The sequence below is a fragment of the Bemisia tabaci genome, chromosome 5, assembly GCF_918797505.1.
Source record: "Bemisia tabaci chromosome 5, PGI_BMITA_v3".
Taxonomy (NCBI): domain Eukaryota; kingdom Metazoa; phylum Arthropoda; class Insecta; order Hemiptera; family Aleyrodidae; genus Bemisia; species Bemisia tabaci.
In genome coordinates, this window is record NC_092797.1 from 3,699,385 (window position 1) to 3,722,650 (window position 23,266).

General features: G+C 39.8%; 1 protein-coding gene across 14 annotated transcripts in view; it reads left to right on the plus strand.

The window, feature by feature from the left end:
- Nucleotides 1-23,266, plus strand: part of nrm (neuromusculin) — a 627,637-nt gene that overhangs the window by 530,213 nt on the left and 74,158 nt on the right. For all 14 annotated transcript variants that reach the window (XR_002009458.2, XR_002009460.2, XR_002009463.2 and 11 more), the window contains exons 5-6: nt 5,404-5,565; nt 15,815-15,981. Coding sequence is in view for 9 of the 14 variants with exons in the window: in XM_019051885.2 (XP_018907430.2) it covers nt 5,404-5,565; nt 15,815-15,981 (329 nt within the window). In the remaining 5 variants the exon portion in view is untranslated. The remainder of the gene's footprint in view (nt 1-5,403; nt 5,566-15,814; nt 15,982-23,266) is intronic.

Consider the following 23,266-nt stretch of genomic DNA (forward strand, 5'->3'; position numbering starts at 1 on the left):
TCTACCTCCCACCTGCTGCTCGATTGTGAAATCGATATCGAATGACCATGATCGATGAAAAGCATTTCTAAGATAGGGTATTATCGATCAGGATCATTCGATAACGATTCAACAATCGATATCGAATGACCATGATCGATAAAAAGCATTGCTAAGATAGGGATTTATCGAGAAGGATCATTCGATAACGATTCAACAATCGATCCGATTCACAATATGGGCGCTGAGTTAAACTGACCACCATCACATGCTTCCCTTTCACGATGACCAAGTGCCAAGGATTTCGTTTAAAAATCAAGGTGGCAACCCGGTAAGAGGCTTAATCAGAAAATGATTGGGAGAGTCAAAGTAGTACTCCGTGAAAGAGATCCCCCCCCCCCCCCGCCACGGCCACCCGGTCATAGATTCGACTCTTTTTTAACGCTAGGAAACTTTTCCCATTTGTTTCTCCTCTTTCCGTTTCCGACTCGTTTCCTGTATACTTTCATTTATTTATCTCATTTTTCGTGCCTTTGTAAGTTTCTCCCGGGTGACTGTGGCTCGACCCTTTCCTTGCATAAACAGGTTTTAATACCGTTTTGATTGGAAAACTTGGCCGCGGCGATGCCGGAAAGCCCCCCGACCACACCTCGAACCCTCCGGGATCCGGAATTTTAAAGGAAATTCGGCAACAGGGCGCGTATGACGCGGACCGTGGCTGGACGCTCTTCGCAAACTTGAAAGACAGCTTCAGAATTTTCGGACCAAGACCGGTCGTCGAGCTTCGAACTCCTCTCTTTTTTTCTCCTTTTTTTTTGCCGGCGACTTTTTTCTCCCACGCGGTTTGCGTGAAAGAAATATGAAAGTTTTCCTCCCTCTTAGCGGACCTTTAACTCGGAAGTTTTTACGCTCCGCGAATCTGCGTTACTTAAAATATTTGAGTTATTTTTGACTGGATATTTCGAGACGGCGGGGTGGGATTTTTATCGTTGTGTTCAGCCGCGAAATACTTTAAAGTACGGACGGTAAATATAGCGATCGATTTTCATTCCTGACGAAAGTAAGTGCTTTAGTTTTCTCAAGCACTTCAACTTTGAAAGATCAACCATCAAGGTCTCGAACTTGGAAGTTTGAGGCTTTCAAAAGGCTGGAATGAATCAGCAAAAAATTAACTTTCCTTATTCTCTTCATGGGTCCCAATAGACTTGTGGAATTCCACAAATTCAGTGTTTTCATATTTTTCTTTTCTTTATTAACTAGTGTGTTCAATTTTTCATTTTGGTTTGCCCTTATAAAATAAGAAGTGGAAAACTTGCAACCTCGCAAATTGAGGTATGAACCTTCAATGATGACAGAATGTGTAACTGCACACACACTAGAATGTAATTTGGGCAGTAATCGTGATTTTCTGTCATCAAGTAAGCGATACTGTTGAAGGCGCTCTGAGCAACTATTCCGCCATAGAGGTATTGCACAGTATCAGACGGAAATGAAGGCGCTTGAAAGTATGTAAATTGACGGGTGTCGTTTACCCTTGTGTAGAGTCCATCTGATCCTACAATTACTCCTGTTTGATTTTATTTTGTGGAACTTTGTACCAGGTGACTTTCTTTGACGAGAAACTTGAATTTCACCTCACATTTTCAAAATTCAAAAATCCAAGATAGTGAACGTGATCTGAAATGCTATTTTGGCTTTGTTTCGATCAAATTAAGTCCCCATGGCAAAACATCCTGTCACTTATTTTAGCAGTGCTATAGACCCAGTGGCAAGACGACTTTCCATTACAAGTTCTAATTTGAGCCACTAGAGCGCTGCATTGACACCATTTGTAACTCAAAGGCGAGCTCTAATGTTCTATTTTACGCTGCTACAATGAGGTTGATTTTGTTGCAATTTTTGACGACTTGGAAAGTAAAAATGCGAAAAGTTAAAATTGACTCAAGACGGGAGCCCTATTGAATCAAATAACATCATTGAAATTCACTAGGAAATAATTGGATCATTATTTATGACCACCACAAGTCGACAGTGTAGAGCAGAAATGAAAACAGAAATATATTCATCGAACCTAGAGTTATTAGTATCAGCTGTTATGACTTGACAAGCCCCATAATAATGCTGAAATCTCTGGGTCTGAGGCGGCTAACTTTTTTTCATAATTTTAATGACAAATTTATCCACTTCTCAGTCACCGTCCAGAGACAGGGTCTTCAGGGGAGTGGACGAGAAAGCTGGAACAAAAGGCTCCGAAACAAAAGCTCCGACTGAAACATTTAAAACCGTGGGGCACGGGGAGGGGGAGGGTGGGAGACTAATGGGGGTCGCGTCTCAAGGATCGCAACTGGGAGGGTGGTTTCCGGACTCCGGTGGCCGGTCCAGTCGAGAAGATCTTCACCAGAGGCGGAAGTTGTATCTTAGCCCCGGCGAGAGACTTCACCGCGGAGCAGCGAGCGCCAATGACCATTTTCGGGATTGAGAGAACAAGTCCGGGCTTCGCCGTCCGGTCGAAAAGTATAAATTAACCCCTTCGGCTTTTTATCGCTCCCCGGCTCAAGGGAATCTCGTCCTCCGCCAAAGTTCATTTGGGAAGCAGGGTTTTTAAATGCTTTAGGGCCGCTTTTAGTCCTTCCTTGAGCGCGTTCTTTTCCTTAGGAAACCGCAAATGGTTTAAATTGTGATTAAGGGTCGTATCCATAGTCGATCATTAAACAGATCCTTTTCTCAGGTAGCCCCATTTGGTGCACATTGCAATGAAGGGAGGTTTCAGGAAGCTCTCAAAATAGCATCGTATGTATAAAGGACGATTTTTGCGAACCGCGAGGGAAAGTCAGTAGTATAATTGAATCCGTGAGAACAAAAACGCACCAACTAAAAAAATGAAAATAATCAAGACACACAAAAAACTGCACAGTAGATGAAGAAGTTATTGTAAGAAAAATATTTTTGGTGCCAAAAGATGGATACTCGAGGACACTTTGAATATCCAAGTTGGAACAGATACGCTAACTTCAATGACCTAAATGTAAATTGACTGTCTTTAATGAAAATTGAACTTTTTTGAGTTACCGAGTTGGTGTGTTTTCGTTCTCACAGATTCAATTTTAGAGATAGATTCTTGCAAGGGAGTAAAATGATTTCCAACTACAAAAGATTCAAAACACGATAAAAAATAAATTGTGAGTTTGGTTAATTTTGAGGAATGTTTGTCAAAACCTTAGAAGTTTTTCCTCCGAATTTTATACTTTTTGCAATAGCGAAATCCCTTGTAAGGATCCATTTCTGAACTTCTAGTGCTGAATTTCACTTGGGTTTGTAAACTTCGTCCTTTATATAATTGAAATCAATTAAACCATTGGTTATCGAAGACACCACCCCATTTGTACAACAATTGTAGAATTCATCCTGAAGTAAAGTTAGAGCCCTCCAATACCCGTAGGTCGTACGTTGATTCTTTGTAATAGTCATAGGAGTAACTTTTTTAAGCCTCGCTCTGTTGTACGTTTCTACTTTATATTCAGGACCTTTTTACTTCAGGTTGAAAACATCATTAGAAAGATCAACACGCACAGTATGTTAAACCTCAAATCAAACTTTGAGTAAGAAATTTATTCCAGAAAAGAACGAACGGCTATTTTTTTATTTAGTAAAATCAACACATAAATGAATTTGATGAAAAAAAGGTCGTGCATCCACTCCGTATAAAAGAATAAAAACTACGCGAGCAATGCATGCTGCATTTCAAACCGGTTTAATTCGAGATGATGCACGTGCAAAGACCGCTTTAACCTTCTCGGAAACGTTTGATGAACCGCTCTCTCATGATCTCATCAGCATACGAGCCCGTAAAATCGCATCCGCACCGAAAGAGAAAGAATAGCAACGCAGTTTCTCCGCGTATCAGCCGAATCAGAGCTAATGAAATTTCGCCGGCTCAAAATTCTCCTCCGGTCAAAATAAACGTTCCTTCCGAACGGGGTTCTGCCTCTACTCCTCCGCGATTTTTTTGCAAGCAACGGTTTATTTTTCGCCGGGAATAAATACCTGGGTATAGCCCCCTCCCCGCCCCCCGTGGCGCTCTCTGTTTGAAGAGCGGCGAAGCTTAGCTCCGATTGAATTATAAATCACTCGGAACGATGCTGCTTTGCATTTTTCCGCCCCCGTCGAAGGGGCCGACTCCTTGAATGTATGCAATAAAAGTGCACGTTTACAATGACGCTAAAAGATGGGGAGGATGTTCGGAGCGCGGCTGAATGTTATGCGATTTAGCGGATTAGAATAGTTTTTCAATATTGCCAGTGATTGCTGCGCTGTGTGCATCGACTTGTAGCCGGAATCTGAAAAGCGTGGGAAGTGAGTGCAGTTTAGCGAACCCAGCAAAGCGGATTCTATTATTTCGTTACCGTGATACATGGATAGGTATCGGAAACGTTGAATTGGTACCGCGTATTGGGTCGTGTCATTACTGAATTTTCCGAAACAAATGGACTGCATTTTGCAATTTGGAGCTATAAATTCTGGCTCATCTGAAAAAACGCTTATGTGCATAGGGAAACTAATGGCACAAACGTTGTTTTTAAACCGAGCCAGAATTTATAGTTCCAAATTCAAAATGCAGTCCAAATGAGGTTCGCGATTGAGCGCACTTGAGCTCTGGCAAGGTTTTAATAAAATGAGAGGTTGAGGTGACTCCTTGCTTGTGTGAGATGCCACAATTTGTTGTCCTCCAGAAAAAGGAACGAATCCGAGTTGGACTCCATTTTGGAATTGAGAGCTACAATTTCTGGCTTATTTCAGAGGCAACATCTGCACTATGAATTTTCTCGTAGAGCTAGGTATTTTAATGGTCGAGTCGGGAATTAATGTTCCCAATTGAAAAATGTTATCCAATTTCTAGATTGTAAAGTTGTCTTTAAAAAATCAATTTTTTCAAGAATATGACTGAGCAATATCCGCCCATTTTGCCAATTTCCCCTTCGCGATCAGGAAAAAAAATTTAAAAATTCAGTGAGGTTTTTAATCAGAAATGCCTGTAGTTTCCCGGAGAAGATCCAAATTGCGACTGGAAATTTTGCACTGCTGAAATTTAGAATTTAGTTACGTTTTTTTCATCCAAGAAACTACCAATATTAGACTGCATCAGTAGAGATCTATCTTGAAATATGATTTTGGAAAAAAAGCTGATATTTTAAAACTCTACAGTGAAAGATACGGCAAATTTCAAAACTGCTCTTATCTATACGCTCGGCTCCGTTGAATGTCTTTACCAAAGAGTGTAGCCAACTTCATACTCGAATGTCTCCCATTTTGTTCATGTTTCTCCTCTCATCATCAGAGGATTGAATCCTGAAAAAGTTTGTCATTTTTTCTTCCCATTTCGGTTTTTGAAAATAGTTTATCATCTTATGGATTTTTGTTTTTCAGCCGAGTACGAGATGGAACTTGGTTCAAACGGAGTGGGGACCGGTCGAAATCGAGCCGAAATGACCCTGACCCGGGGTGATCTCGGGGCCAAATTCGAGTGTAGAGCCTCGAACGATGCTCTAGAATCGCCACTGATCTCGTGGATAGAGGTCGATGTCAACGGTAAGTTTTTGCTACCTGCATAGCATGGGTATTTTTGATATTTTGATATTTTTTGGGGGACATAGTGGAATTAACAATGGAGGGCTCTCTGTTCATTTGAACGTGTTAGGGTTAAATTTTCAGTCATTTTTGGAGAAAACTGATTTTTCTTGATGCAGCAACACATTTCTTAGACAGTCTTGACCTATGACGAAAAAAACGTTATAAAAGGTTCAGGTAGGAAAGGAGTAAAAAATATTTTCCGGATTCTTCAGCTGAACCCATATGTATTGAAATTACGTCTTTTTTGCTGAAATCATAGGGATGTATGCCGTACCAAAAATTGTTTGAAGTGCCTCCAGATTCGCGAATGAACCGTATAATCAAAAGGAACATCATTGGTCATCATATTGATCATATAATGAGATAGTTACTATGAGGAAAAGAAACGAAATAGAAACATTTTTTTAAGTATCTTCAGAAAATAAAGTAGAATAAAAAGAAAAAGATCCACATATTTTTTACCGAGAAAACTTTATTGGAAGAAAATGGATTCCATGTTACGAGAGAAATTACTATAACTATAAGTAACATGTTCAGTAGGGTAGTTTTAGGTAGAATTAGCTATTTCCCACCTTCCCTAAATGACGCCCACGTGATGTTTTTTTTATATCGTTGAATGGAATGATCCAGGTTCACAGCTGAATCACTGTGTCCTTATGACTGTTGTTTCATTATTTGAACCACCAATTATTCGACTGCTTCGATCAGATGCAGAAAGAGGAGAGGAAGATTAGCTCAATCAAAAGGATATTAACCTAATTCGGGGTTCGCGTGCCCTCAAATCGGATCGGCCGGGGGGATGAAAAATCCTAACAAACGAAAGCAGGAAGTAATCAAGATCGCCGCTCATCCCTCCCCCGCCCCTAAAATACCCCTGTGCAAGTCTCATAAATACTTCACTGATTACGCGTGTCATTTACTGGGCAAGCTAGTGTTCCTCTGTTGGATTATTATCAAATCAAAAGCTGCGCTGCAATTTAAGTGATGTTTCCTAACTCTTCACTCTAATTTCACAAATAACTTATAAACGCTGTACAAATTATTAATTTCCTCTTAGAAATCTGCTTATTAGAGTTGAATTACAAACGCATTACTGAACCTCCAGCTACATTACTACCATTTTTCTGTTTTGTTTATTGCTAAGGTAAACTCCTCTACTTTTACTTATTCTCTGGGGAATGTTGAAATGATATTCGGAATGTAAAAAATCGCGCATATAACATTCATATTTTAGCTGATTTTATGTTACGAATATGTTACTTTGACATCCGAAGAGTTCATATTCATATTCGTTTCATTATTACGACGCATTTGTCAATGTGATGCAAGTGAAATCTATGTTGATTCCAATACCTTCGCCTGTAAAGTATAACTGGTTTTAATTGTAATTGCTTGGTTGCGTTACAATATTTTTCACAACTCTCGTCATGATTATACACAAACGATGAACCGGATTAATACTTATACCCTGAAAGAATTTTCATTAACCTTTTGAGCATTGACTTTAGTGTCATCACAAGATTAAAATATTTTTCTAAACTTTAGTATCCTCAAAAATTTCTCTCAAATCTCGATAGAAAAAAAATCCTTGTACGATAAATTATAATTTTCAAACAGCTGAAATAGTCAACACTTTCTTGTAAGTTTTTTAACCTCTTGCACACATCAAAATAGTTGGTGCTGATTTCAAATTACTCTGTTCTTAGGGCTTCTGTCATTTTTTGTTAGGTTACAGAGGTGTTTGTTATGAGGACAGACTACTCTGAACTTACGACCGAAGTTCTTTTCTCACAACAGAAACATTCCTCATATAACAAAGAAGTTGCAAGAGCCCTCTGAACGCAGAATGTTCTGTTATCAGCACCAACTATTTTTTGCGTATAGATGGTTACTTTTTTCCTTCCAGATTCAATTAACCGATTGCATAGCTATAGTGCAATACATCTGCAATTCCTATGCATTAATTCAAGAAGATGTTGAATTTACTTTTCTCCCATATTGTATCAAATTAAGAATTACTGCCCTCATAATTTGGAGTGTCTCCATTATTTCATATATTTTATAGACTTTTGCCCTCAACAGTAACTAGCATCGCGTATAGAAAGGTGGATTTTTCAGCATCAAAAAAGAAAAAATCCCATCCTCAGCTGGCCCGGTAGCAATTAAAGGAGATGAGAAGGGGGACAAATCCCCCCTCTTTCCGCAACGTCAATTAATGGTTTGGCCGCCTAGAAGTTCTCTCAAGCTCTGGCGCGTAATAAGGAACGAAAAAGATTTACTTCGCCGCAAGTTTTGTGAACAGGTGGAACGTTCCTTGTCGTAACTTTTTCCGACTCCCTGTGCAAACGACCCAAACGTAATTGAGATAAATTAGAGCGTGGCTCATGTTTTGTGCGTCAGTGCTGCGCTAGAAGTCTGGAGGAAGAAGTCGGGAGACATTTCGTGAAGAAAAGCTAGGAAAGAAGGGGAGAAGAGAAAAAAGTACGTGGAAGCTGGAAAATGGGAGGAAAACGGATGAATCGCTGCGAAAAGGATGACATGAAAGGGAGACGGATATTAGGACTTGCAAATAATATCCAGAAGTGATCTAGGACTGTAAGCTTCAAGAGGGTGCATTTACGAGAGAATCAGGGGAAAATATTAGGTTAGCCAGGGAGGTCACAGCAGTGGCGTGGCGTGCTTTGCGATATATCGATTGGTCTGCCATTTCAACATATGATAAGGATGGCTAAACAGGGTGTTCGCAACGAACACCTTAATAATCGATTCTTTGCCACAGTCTCAAATGCGAAAATATCAATAATCGATCATTCACGTCAGGCCACTGGGTCACAGCTCTATAGGAAACTCTAGAAAACCGAGAAAAGTTGATGGATTGAATAAAACTGACCAAAAATCATAGACGTCATAGAATCATCTTGTTCCATTTCTTTCTCCTCTACATTGTTTTTTTTCGTATGCATGTAGCTACAGTAGAGTCTCAATTATCCACGATTCGGATAAGCCACAAGTGTTTTTCAGTGGCTTTTTCCCGGATGGAAAGAAATCGGGGTGAGGGGGGGGCAATTTATATATTTAACTTTAAGAAAATTTCTCTCAAACGTATCGGAAAGATCACAGCCCCTACTTTGAAAAAAAAATCCAGTTATGTTCGCCAAAATAACTTCCTTTAAGATAAAATGTATTCATTTTTAACTAAAAATTACATATCTGTCCAATATTTAACAAGTGGTTTATTAGAGTTGTTTTAGAATACAGTCATCTTGATCATTGTTGCCAGGCAAACAGCTTAGTTTCTCGTTATCCGCGGTCCTCGATTATCCGCGGTTTCTCCGATCCCAATCACCACGAATAATCGAGACTACTATATTTTTGAGACCGAGCTTGAAATTGACGTATTCCCTGTCAAACGTAGTCCAATCCAAGGCCTGGGTACACGATCAGAATGCCCGTCAATTGCCGATCAATGGTGACTGGTCCAGCCATCTACCTTCATATATCTCGCATGCAAAATTTGATGATGTGGCGCTGTGGGCTCATCCTTCTCTGATCCCAGAACCGTGCTATCTGCATTCTTAATTCCATCAACACGCTGTTTAAACTCAATTTGACTCATCAGTTCTAGTACTCTCGACAGCAATACTGTCCATCATATTAGATCCCAATTGACGGAAATTTATGTGTACCAGCACCAACTCTGCGCGCGATCAGAGCGCTGCGGCGGGTCGCGCGGCGAAAATCGGAACTTGATTCGGCGGAGCGGTCGAAGCGCGAAATCGGCTCAGCTGGCGGCATAAATTAACGGGACGGTGGAAATAATAGAGCTGCAACGTAGCTCCTGGATGGAGCTATCCGCGGAGCCCGTTAACTCGCGAGGCGATATGAAATATGATGCATGTGCCAAGGAGTGCGCCCCGCCGCGCTACCGGCCGACTTCAACTTGTCGAATATTTTCGACCGAGAGGACCTGAGCGTGGAGGAATTTTTTACCCTCAGGGACAGGGATGTCGGCTTGGGCTCAATTCTCGCTTTCTTGCCTACATATCCTTTGTGGTTGTTGGTAGATACGTTTATTTGGTGCTTTTAACAATTGAGCCATTAACACTCAGATGAGAGATCAAAATATATGTGCGAATTAAAAATTTAAAAGGTAGGGGTTACAAAAGGTAGTACAAAATTAAAAGTTAGACACGAAAGATACATTAAATTGGAGATTAATTCGTTGAAAAAGAGAGGGATTTCATGAAAATACTTTGAATGCTTTTATCAAAGAACAGTGAACGTGATGACCTTTTATTGGTCTTAAATTTGGCTATTCATTTATTTATTTATTCATTGATTTATGAATGTGTTTTGCACGAGAGGGTTTTGATATTCCCAAGAAAACACACTGATCCATAGAAAAAATGCTGAAGAAAGTTTTCTCGTGAAAAACAGTTCCCTTTACCGTCATAATTACAAGACTCAAATTCTTTTTTAGATTGTCTTTTTAAACTAAACTGAATCCTTTATCAGTTTTACCCAAAGATGGGTCAAATATTTCAATGCTTGTGCTAAAATTTAAGTTTAAGCAAAAATTTGCCAGTTTTTTCCTACATTTAATGTTACATTATGGATTCTATCGTGAATAATACCATATATCCAAATTATCAAGAGTCGAATTGACGCTCGTATATGATACAAATTATAAAATAACAGGAGAAGGCCCAATTTTTGACAATGAACGTCATCGTCAACCTGCGATGCATTTTTTTACGAACAACCTTAAACTGATGATCAAAAGTAAAACTTGCCCTCGTGAAAATGATTTTGAACACATATGAAATTTTCCCGCCAACAGAGTCTCCTATGGGGATCCGTCCTTTCGTGTGTGCGAAGGCATTGAAAGACGATTCAAGCGCACCGCGCCTTCAACTGCGCCTGATACTTCACGCCTCATCGCAGAGTTAGTTTAGTTGCGTGACCCAACTGAGCTTATCCTAGCTTGACTCTTCGCTGTTTATCCCTGAGAAGGTTACCAAACAACGATATTTTCGCTCAACGAATTCATGAACTCGTTACATTATAGCATTTTTATAAGTTCTATCGCAACAGGAATTGAATCAGTTAGAATAAAAACGCACCAACTTGGGCTTTCTTCGATTATAGCTTTTTTAAGGTTCAGTACAGTGCTTATGGGTAATTGCATCCCCACGCAAAAAGAAATGTTTTAATCTTATCATTCTCTTCTTAATAAGAAAATAAAGGACAAAATGAAAAAATAGGAAGAAAAATACGGAAACGAAATTGGAGAAGAGAACGGGAAGAAAAAAGAGTGAAAGAAGAATACTAAATAGGGAAGGAGAGGAGCCAAAACAAGGAAGAAAAACAGAAGAAAAATACTGAAACGAAATTGGAAAAGAGAAAAGGAGGAAAAAAGAGAGAAAGAAGAATAAGAAAATAGGGAAGAAGAAGAGTCAAAGAAGAAAGAAAAACAGTAAACCACTAAGGGCAAGAAAAGCGAGAAGGAAAAAGAAGAAGAAATGCAAGATGATGAAGGAGGAAAGATAGGAGAAGGTGAAGACGAAGAGGAAAATTAAGAACGTCTTCCTCTTCTACTTCTCAATTTTCCTCTTCATTTATCTACGTAGTAACATTAATAGCACATACGTTGTTTTTAAGATGAGCCTAAAATGGACGTGTTTCTGTCAAACGGAACTATGTACACTAAGACATGAGCCCTGAGACTCATAAGAATACCTGCATAACAGGGCTCATGTCATAATGCACATAGTTCTGTTTGACAGAAATACGTCCAAATATAAGTACCCAATCGCAAAACTTGGTCCACTCGTGTTTCTTAATTTCGTGTTCTGTCTAGCGGTCCATCATCTTTCTCTCCATGCAAAATGGTGCGGAAGCCGACTCAGTTTCGCGGGAGATGTGTCAGCAGCGGGCGGAGCGGGCGGACATTTTTACGAGGGTGTGAGGCTCGTGTAGCGTTTAATCCGGGCGAGTGGGCGCCCACTGCAGTGGCGCTATGCGGCCCTGGCCGGGGGCCGCGTCGCGCGCTCCCCGGGCGGTCCCCCCCCGCCCCCCTCCCCGCATCGGCAGGACAAATTGCGCCCGGAACTCCTTCCAAAAAACACCCTCCGGAACACCCCTTTCACCGGGCGCCGCTCCAGGGATTCGGCGATGATTCGGTAACGCCGCTATCGAGCCTCTGCCAAGTGTTTCAACTGCAGGCAACACCTACACTCCCGTGCTAAGGAAAAACGCCGTATGAACATTCGAGAGTTACCAAATTTCCTCCGATAAAATGTTTACTTTTAAGGAAAGTTATGAATATTTTTCCTTTAAATTTTCAGGATCTTTAGGTGAAATTGCGAACAAAATTATCTGAAAAACTGGAAGAAAAATATTCATATGCTTACCAGGAAATTCGTGTTTTAAGGAAATTTGGCAACGCCTGAAGCTCATACGCCGTTTTCTCCGTAGTACGGTAGTACGGAGGAACCCACTTCGTGGCTCTGTCAAAGCTCGCGGTGGGTTTCCGGGAGCTCCGTATGGGGTTGCTCATGAATTACGCGGAGGGATGGGGTCGGCTAGCGTAACGGACGCGCGTTGAAGCATGGAGAAGAAAAACAAATACGGGCATACCCGTTTTCGCGCAGGAGTGCAACTTTAAGAATGGACCTAAAATAACGTTGGGAATCATAGGGAATTTTTTTGTGAGGGGGCAGAAGGGTCCTCTTGAGGGGGACGACTCCGAGGAAAAATTTCGAAAATTAAAAAATCACGATTTTTTATGGAACATTTGAAAATATTTTGCTCCCGATTTTTCGAAGAGTTTATTTCGTAGTTTGATCTAAAATTTGTGAAAATTTCGAGAAAAATGTTCATTAATGCCCTCTAAAACAATTATTTTCTGAGAGAAAATTTGGCGACCTCCGATTGCCCACACGGCGTTTTTCCATAGCTTGGCAGTATATTGGTAAACAGACATAATTTTGCTATTTGTAACTAAAATTTGTGTCTCACGTTAAAAACAACATAATGCACCAGTAGTTTCCCTCTGCTTATAAGTGTTTTTACCGATGAGCCAGAAATTGTAGTCCCAAATAACAAAATGAAGTCGAAATAATGCCGCAATCACACGCTGAATGTGAAAGTCAACAGTCATCGCCCAACGGCTGAAATTTCGCAAATTCGAGTTATTTTCATCCAGATGTGAATCAAATCTACTCGAATAGTTCAGACAAATCCAACTTAGTCCGATGGTTGCTGAATTTTGCGGGTCTGCGCAAAATTCAGGCATCGGGCCGATGACTTCCAAATTCAAGCCACATTCAGCGTGTGATTGCGGCATAAGAGGCGGCGGAGTCAAGGTCAAAAATCTAGCTCCAGGAGTGGTTTCCGAATTCGTGCTCGGAAGATGGTTCATCAATCAGGTGGTCTTTCGAGACAATGGTGGAAACTCGGGTGAATTGGGAGAGAGGTGAACTAGTGTAGCGCGGGAAGGCGGAACCATAAATTGCGAGGTCGTGTTTAATGATGACCGTCTATGATCCCCGAGGGACCGGGTCTGAGTCCATCGAGAAGCGGCCCAAGGCTGGATCCACCGCCGGCTCAAATCCAATGACCCCTCTCCTGCCACATCTCCCATTTACTCGATTTTTATCAGAAATCGGCGTACATTCCAAGTGTGTAGGATTAAAGTCCCTTCATACTGAGAGTTAGGACAATGTGACTCCATTTCTGATTGGTCACCGTATTTTAGGCCTCCACGGTGTCGCAAACGGGAATAAAAATTAAATTTTCACCAATTGAAAATATTATAATCTGGAATGGACCGAGGAATTACGGGTTGACGAAACGGGTATAACGGAATGGGAGAAGGAACGGAGGAAGGAATTTGAGAATGAGCCGACCAAAGATTACGAAAAACGTTCAATTTGTGTAATCTTTATTCCCGTTTGTGACTCAATGAGGGGGTGTTGTCTTAACTCTTAGTATAAAGGGACTCTATGTAGGATCAAAAGGGAGCGGGAGCACTTTTCGATGAAACTTTCACCTTTCAAACCGCATCCAAAAGAATGAAAGTAAAATCCGCCTAGGAAAAAATACACGGCTGAGTGTGTCTATCCAGGGAGAATTATATGCTTTTTCTCAACATTTGCGATTTAATTTAAAAGAAAAAAAGTCAACATGTTTGATACCATGTAATGAATTCGACAAAAACAGAAAATAATCACTTTTCGGCAAAACTTACAATTAGATAGTATCACCACTAAATTTTACCTTCTAACCCGTATCCAGATGAATTAAAATACATGTAATATCCGCAAAAAATTCGGTTTAGTGTTTCTGTCTAGAGAGGATTTTCAGCTTGTTCTCAATCTTTGCGCTATGATTTAACAGACCTTATTTTTGAAAAAAGTCATCATATTTGAGATTACAAATAAATCGACAAAAAAAGAAAACATCTCAATCCCGCTCATTTAAGCTTAGGAACAATCATTGGTTTTTTGGTTGCATTTTAGTGTCTGGTTTTTTGTAGATTTTTTTTTATTTTCGTGGATATTTTGATGAATTTTATTCTTCGAAGTCGTCAGATGACATTATTCTCGAATGTAGATACATTTTTCTTACCTTCTGATATTCCTGTCACCAAAGCTCATTTCCCTTCAAAAAACATTTCGTAAAGATTCTTCCCATCAGCACGGCATTTTTACTACCCTGTTTTATTCAAGAAAAGATCATCTCCCAGACATTTCAAATGTTTGCTAATGATATTCACTGTGTAACATTATGCCCTGAATAGTGGTTCAAAATGGTCATTACCTGAGAGTTTCCAACCTCAGAACCTGAAAACTGATTTGAATTACTCCTTTCGTTGTCGAATTAACATCCCGGGAGCAACTTTAGAATTGTCGTTCAGAGGGAGATCCTAACCAAATTTGTTAGCGACGTTTTGGAATCAAGATAACGCTATGATTATTTTTAAGGCTGTATTGCAATTTATGAAACAATTTTATCTACCACTGGATTGTCAGCATCCTAAGACGACTCGCAGTTATTTTATTTTTTTTCCATCCAAGTGGCAACCATAGCCCATATTCAACGTCTAGTCAGTGCTCAAGATTGATGGGTGTAGGAGTAAGGTTCGATTGTCCATCACATCCGTTTGTTTCACGCGTTTTCCGTTCCTACGTACCTCGCGCGCCCGCTTTTTTATTTGCTTTTTTTTTTGTATTTTCGCCTCGGTTGAAAAAGTAGAGGGTTATTCTGCACCTCACCTCTCCATCGTTGAGACGATTTGAACGGCAATCGGTCTTTTGCGTTTTTTCACCCACATCTGTCTGACTTTTCAGCGCTATTTTTCGCAACCATATATCGTCCCGAGGGTTGGTTCTTTAACGGAAAGGTTTCTAAAACTGTTCCTCCTTTGCTAATAACCCTCACCAGTTGCATTGGAAGTCTTATTGCGTTGCTCATTCATACTGACCCAATATGCAATTAAAATCTTCAGAGTTTATTTTTCCCTTATTTTCACTTGATTTCTGCCTTGATCCAGGCTTATTCATGGCTTAAGAAAACTTCAACGTAAAAAAATCACTATAAATATGGATTTAATTCTTCAAAAACGTATCATGGAGTCTTCTTCTAACGCATACCATTTCTTCATAGTTAATTTTAAATTGTAGTTTTATTATTTGCCTAAATTATCACTACTCTTTAATTTCATAGTCTGTACATAAACGATCCGATTTTTTTTTAAATTAATTTATTCATTATTATTTCAATGTCAAAATTGAATTACCTTATGACCTGAGACGGAAAATAGGCAGCCGAATAATCAAGCGGAAAAAATAAAGAGCTTTACTTCTTCGTTAAATCATTTCATTGATTTGCAACATTGAATAATCGATAATGAAATTTTAAAGATGTATGCACATTTCAAGAAGTAAAGTATACCAATGCCTCTTTCAACTTTTTTGTTTTTCAAAAAATAGCAATCTGGTGTATTCGCATGACGATTTCAAAGAATATTTTTACTAATGACAGAAAAATCCGTCTATATTCTAGTTGATTTAGATGGGTGATTTTTTATAAAATAAAATGTAAATCGTCAATTTAATAATTTTTCTATTTTAACTCTAGAATACCAAGTTCTTGTGAACGGGAATTTTTTAGTACAACTAAATTATTCTTTTTTTTGTTCCAGTGAGGCCGTTAAGATTAGAGCTGAGTGGTGTAGAGAACCACGTGGTCTCAGGGACCAAAGTCGTTCTTCAGTGCCTTGTGACTGGCGCCAGGCCAGCCGCCAACGTCACGTGGTTCAACGGCACTCAGATGGTATCCACGGACGTCATAGAAAGCAACAGTGTTCAGGTGAGTTTTCCAGAACCATTCAAAACCCCGCTTTCCTCTCTTTAGAAATCTGACATGGAATAAATTCGCAAATATGTTCATTCTAACAGCCACATTCACACAACACACTCGGCATGAAATCCAGAGTTATAATCACTACATATATTCTCAGTTTGTGTCGAGGAATGTGGGTGTCCACCAAGATCCCAAACCCTCCAATTTGAAATGTTCTACCTTTTCCATGCCTGCAAGAAATCTTCTCAGACGTCTTTTTCGTTTTCGCCAAAATTCTCTTATTTGAGGAGAGTCCAAATAAATTCGTGTATGTGCTTTTATTTGGAACTTTATTTCGTAAGATACAAGTTTTGCGTGACGAGCAACACATTGTTTTCCGCGATATCCGTGAGACGTCTCCAAAACAGTCCCAAGGAAGAACCTTAAGCTTAATAACTAAAACTCAAAACTAACCGAGACCCAAATTGATGTAGATCTCTAGACGAGACCCCAGCTAAGCAGCAGCGCTTAGTATTCCAGAGAATTTCCTTGAGCTGAACAATCCTTTCCTTCAGTTTAACACTGACACTCATCGGAGTCCAAATTTTTGAATATCATGAAAAATTCTCGAATTTTTTTGCATTGATTTCCCGCAAAATAAAGTGAATCTAGCACTGTTGAAATTACTTACAGTTCGGGTCTCATTTTTAGTGCTATCTCTTGTCTTACTAACTAAATTCACATGAGTGTGTCTCTAGCATCACACTGTTTTTATCCTAGAATGAAAGGTCCTAATAAACACACCTGTGGGTCGATTATTGAATCTATATCGAATGATCCTGTCAACATATCCCTATCTTAGCAGTGTTAATTGGACGTATTTATGCTAAGAGGAACTATGTGCAAGTGGAACGATGGGGTGTTCTCGTGCAAGCTGCATAAGAAACAATGCGGTCAGTGGATATAGTTCCTTTTGAGAAAATGGAATAGCGGGATTTGACATTAAATCAAAAGGAACTAACTCGTAAGCCGTGGGCATGTAACAAGAGCCTTGTAAACAGGGCTCATGAGTTAAAGAGTCCCGCCACAGATCTCCCTGTCGTGCGGTTTCTCGTTCGTTGCCGCTGACGTCACTGGCGCTTTTAAATTCCCATCCATTCTTATGATCCTCAACTAACGAGCACACCCCATCTCTCCACCTGCACATCGTTCCATTCAGCATAAATACGTCTAATTATCGATTAAGGTCATTCGATAACGATGCAACAATCCAGCGCTGTGTGTTCAGGCGAGATTTTATGAATAGTGAAGAACTCGTGTTTTCAATGAAGGGCAGGCAAAAATTGGACCTTGAAAAAGGCTCCGTCAACTTTTTGCCAGGCCCACGTTTACTTTGATCCAAGAGTATAATAACCCGGCCGTTGAATCGGGCGAAAAACACAACACGGTGTATCCTGGATTCCATTAATTAACACATCCGCGCACAATGCTCTTCCATGCCGATGGTTTTTGATCAATTTCGGGGCCCGACTCCCCAGCTCGGGTGTTTGCTTAATTACCTTCATTGAGATTAAAAGATTAAAGCAGTCCGAATCAACAACTCCGGGGCCGGGAACAATTAAAATCTGTATCCGCGTCCGACTCAGGAGCAAAAATGAATGGCTCCCATTTTTCAAAAACGTCCGATTGAATGTTTTGCACGTTTATCTGTCGGATCGCCGCGTCAATGATGAATGTTCCGGGGAGTTCATTCGAAACAAAAAATAGCCGAATGATTGACGATTGTATCGCGGGTGGAGCCGGGGGGGGGTCCAGGTGGGGCTCGGGGGGTCGAATGGGACACGGATAGGGGGGTCGAATGGGACACGGATAGGGGTCAGCGCGCGGTCTGCCGGGAATCCGGGAATGCGTTGTAAGCATAATTACACCACCATTGCAGGCTTGCGCGGGTTCAACGGATAAGCGATAGGTCCAGGTCCTCTTCGCCGGGTTGCAACGTGGATATAGCTTCATAAATGGACTGTATTTTGCAATTCGGAACTATAAATTCTGGCTCTTCTGAAGAAACACTTGTGTGCATAGGGAAATTAATGGCACATACGTCTTTTTTAAACCGCGGTAGAATCTATAAGTCTAAATTGCAAAATGTAGTCCAAATAATGGGCCTCTAGACTAGGTTTGAATTAAAGAACAACGTAACATGCTTTCTCTTCAAATTTCACAAGGAAAACAAATCACATAATGCAACAATCACATAAGTCTGAAAATCAACTCCTGAACAAGATATATGAGGCCTTATATGTAACAATGGCGGATGTGAAAAATTACATTTTCAAAACACGCTTAAAAAACCGTTTTTTCACACAAAAATTTAATATGTTTGGCTCTGGCATAACGTACAGATCTCGAGGATCACATCTCAAGTATTTTCTCAAAAGTTTTTCGATGCCAAAACGGTTTTTTGAATATGTTTCGAAAAGGTCATTTTTCACATCCGCCATTGTTACATATAAGTCCTCATATGTGCATTCAATTAACATTGTTCAAACATTTTTGGAGTATTACCATTAATTAGAATTAAAAAATTACATTTAAAATCTGGGCAAGATACATTTATTATAGGTGTTTTTTACTTACATAGTTTAAAGCTTTTTCGGCCCACCCCGAGCCATCAAGCCGAAGCTCTGAAGCTCTGATGATGGCTCGGGGTGGACCGAAAAAGCTTTAAGCTATGTAAGTAAACCTATAATAAATGTATCGTGCCCAGATTTTAATTTTAATTTTTTAATTCAATTAGCATTGGTTTAATGTTACAAATACAAACGATGTCATTTGTATAATCCAATTTTCATTTGAACCTTGTTAACAAGGCTTGTTGATATCTCGTTAAGGAATTGATTTCCGAACTTCCCGACGTGTAAATACATTTTTATGTAATATTTTGAAGAGAAACTATGCGAAGTCTTTACTTCTAATTCAGACCCTGTCTAGTGGCCTGCAAATAGCTTTGGTTAGGTCAAGCAACTAAACTAACCTCGCGGTAATGCTTAGAGTATCGCGCAATATTGAAGGCGCGATAGATTTGAGTCTTCGTGAAAAATTGTCACGAGAACAAGAAGAAAGAGTTCATAGACTTGATGAGTTATATTTCCCGAAAGAAAAGAAAAATTGCGAGTTCTTCGCCATAAATTGGCATAATTTTGTAAACCGTCAAAATTTGACCATCTACCCAGGTATTTGATGAAATGCCTGATAGACTAATTGCCTGCGACGAATTCAGTTAGACTCTCCACTAGTATATCCTTGCAATTGTTGAAACTTTTACGTCCGGCGGTGTGACAATTTTCAATCAGCAGCAACACTCATAGTAAGCTTTGCCTAGTTTTAAAGGAACGTGGTGGGAGAGTAGTGACAATTATTCACGAAGGCTCAAATCTATCGCACCTTCAACATTGCGCGATACTCTACGCATTACCGCGAGTTAGTTTAGTTGCTTAACCCAACCAAATTCAATTAAGCTTAGCTCTCTGTTGTTCTCAGGACGAACTGAGAGGCAAGCTTATTTTGCCTTACCTTACAGCGATTTGTTCTTCAAAGGAGTATCCAATACTTAAAGCTGAAGTCAAGGAGGAAGATATTGCAATCGTTGAGCGATGGAGACATGAAATGTAATGGAACAGTGAACCTGCGCGCGCCTTTAATTTTTTAAAAAAATTAAATCGCTGATTTAACAATTTTGTAGTTAAAAAAAGTGACTTCAATGTTTCAATGTAAATTTTACGATTGAAAAATGCTAATTTAACCACTCTTAGATTTACCCTTAGTTAAATTAGCTTTCTACCATTGTAAAATGTACTCTTGAAACATTGCAGTCATTTTTTTAACAATTAAATTGTTAAATCAGCAATCATTTTTTTTAACTTCAATGTCCAGAAATCTGTGTCTCTCTAATAAAATGCATAGAATTTCTCTCCTTTACCTCTTTATTCATAAACAATTACTCGTATTTTGAGAGGCACGGTGCAACTTGGCAACCTGCGTGGGAATCAGAGCGTCATTAATTAACAGGGCGAGGTATTTATGTTGCTATTTATTTCAATGAGTCATAATTTATGTACTTTCACCCCTTTTTTCGGGGTGAGGAGCACTGCAATTCATTGGCCGCAGATAGTTCAACCAAGTGTAAATAATAACAAGCCATTTTCGCGGCTACCGGCACCGGCTCTGATTGAGGGCTGAAACCATGAAAGGGTTCTCTACCCCGGATCCCGGCTTCAATAATGGGCCCAGATACGGAAATGAACCTCTCGCTGCGAAAAATACTCCACGCTGAAAGGGATATTACTTTTTGCCAATGACCCTATATTTTAGCTGATATCATTATGATTTTTTACCAGGCGCTCTATAAAATATTTTGATAATTTTTTCGACGGTAATACTGCGAAAACGCATATTTTGATTCGTGACGCTGTGGTGTGGTATAATATCAGGTATCATTGTAGTGTGGTATACCCAAATATCAGTGAAAATCAGAGTATTACCATGTTCGGTCGGTATCAGTAATTACTCGTCAAATAATCAATGAACCACCAAATTCGAAACTGACTCTGCATTCGAATTCATAAATCCGAAACGCACTGGCTTGGAAAAAAGCGTGGTGCTTTTGCAACAGGACCATTATATAGTTGCTTTCAATTAGCCTTCAGCTACGTTTGCAGCAATTGCTGTTACGAATATGTCGTGCGTGCTGATTTCAGCTCAATACATACATGACTCTCTGAAGGCGTTTCATTTGCGCAAGCAATTCGCCTTCAGCTGCGTCTGCAGCAATTGTTGTTACGAATATGTTGTGCGTGCTGATTTAAGTTCATTACATACTTGACTCTCTGAAGGCGTTTCATATGCTCAAGTAGCGCGCCCTGTCGAAGAATAACAGGATTGGAAGTAGAGATTGAATGAATCGCCCAATCCCTATTTCCTTCATCCTCCAACAGAATGCTCTACTTTCCCACAAGAAACGCCTTCAGAGAGTCAAATATGTAATGCGCCAAAATCAGCACGCACAACATATTCGTAACAACAATTGCTGCAAATGCAATTGAAGGCGAACTGAACAACATCGGAATCAATTCATTCCAGCTGATTTGCAACAGGTCCATTCTTCAATTCCTTTGATGCTGTTTGGCTACGAGCACAAACGTGTCTCTTTCTGATTAGGATATAGACCGCAATGCGCCGAAAGGAAACAAGCCACACCAGATATCGCCGAATTATATTGACCAATTTAATTTTTGATAAGAGAAAGTTTGTGCGGATTTTTTCGACAATTTTAACGAATTTGCCTCGCTCTATGCAGAAAATTTACTGAAATTTGCAAAAAACGAAAAAAAATTCGCACAACCAGTTTCGTATAAAAAATTAAATTGCCCAATTAAATGTGGTAATAGCTGATGCGGCTTGGTTTCTTTCTGCTTAATCACGGTCCATATCTCTGCCGTGCTATAAGGAAGAACGCCGTATGAACATTCGAGAGTTGCCAAATTTCCTCGGATAAAGCATGTATTTTTGACGAAATCTATGTATTTTTTTCCTCAAAATTTTTAGATGTTTTAGATTAAATTGCAAACAAAATCGTCTCAAAAATTGGAAGAAAAATATTCACAATTTCCCCAATAAATTCGTATCTTTCCAGAGGAAATTCGGCAACGCCTGGAGGTTCATACGGCGTTTCTCCTTAGCATGTCAGATCTGGTATCCTGCGTGAAAACCACGGATCTACGTTCGATCCTCGCGGGAGTTACGATATTTATACGTAGCGTTCCGGAAAAAGCCCCAAAGTCGAGGACCAAATGGACGTATTTCTGTCAAACGGAACTATTTGCATTATGACATGAGCTCTGCTATGCATACATTCTTATAGGTCTCAGGGCTCATGTCTTAATGCACATAGTTCCGTTTGGCAGAAACACGTCCAAATGCAAAACGCCCGCGACCTCCACGGAGTTTATTCAAGGATCATCTCATTAACTCGCAACTCGCTACTCGCTATTCGCGACTCGCGACCGCTTCTTCACCCGCCCCGTCGTCGCGTCCTCCCGAGGAGGTCCGAAAAGGTTGCGAGCGGGGAACAATGCCGCCCCCCGGGGGGAGGGGGGACGGGGGGGCGAAAGGGAAAAATCCGCGCGCACTAATTGCGAGTACAATAACATCCGCTCGTTTCCATTAGTCATCGGGATTCCGGAATCTTTTTCCGGAGCTTCGCCTTGTTTTATCGGGCGCAGTCGGGCGGCCATTGTTCCGCGGCCCCCGAATGCTAATCCACCGCTCGCGCGTTGTTTTTCATTACCTGAGCCCACGCCGTCTTGCCAAACTGTCCACTTCAATGCCTTATTCTCTAACACCGTAAAAAAAGTATGTAGCGTAACATCTACTATAAGTCTACTTGATTTTTTTACACAGAGATACTAGTTAGTGAAAATAACCAGAATTATGGTAGTATTGACCAGAACTCTGGTGATACTTACCGTAACATGGTAGATACCACCACTGAGCCTGTTGTTTTTTACCATACTCTTATCACTGTGTCAGAGTCTGGTAAAATGTACCATAAAAAAATGTAAATGGTAAAATGTACCATATTTTTTTTTTTCAGGGAAGTAAGGTATGACCAAAGGTTCAAGTCAAAAAACTTTGAAAAATTGTACTCCTGTATTTCCGAGAGAGTACATTGCTAACGACCTTTTGAACCCTTTTACAATTTTTGTTACCCTAGTTGAAGGTGCAAAATTTCAAGGAATGTTTCAAAATGGAATTGCATGATTTTTTTTTAATTATTTCAATAAGCAGACGAGCAGGAGGTCATGAAACGCGTAGAAACAGTCAAAAATCAACAATCAATTTTTAAAAAAATGTAAGTAAAAAAAATAATTTATGAGCCATTTCTACTGAATAATTTCCTGAAAGTCTCGATCATTCGTCGCGGATCGCATTAGGAGCTCCGAAAATCTCATCAAATATTAAGACACTTTCTCATCCAAAAACAAATTTCATTTTGCAGCTCCAATTCTGAACCCAGGGTGGCAAAATTTCATGAAAAATAAAATCTTGAAATTTCACGTGAATATTTCATGAAATTTCAGAAATTTATGAAAGATATTGAAAAATACTTGTTCCTTTCTATGTTTCGCAAAATGTAAAATTTTTGATTTTTTTCTATTTCTGGGTGTGTGAGTGCGGGTTGCATACTCTAGCCCCTGAAATATATGAAATATTTCACAGCCTCGCGAAATTTCATGAACTATTTCAGTGAAAT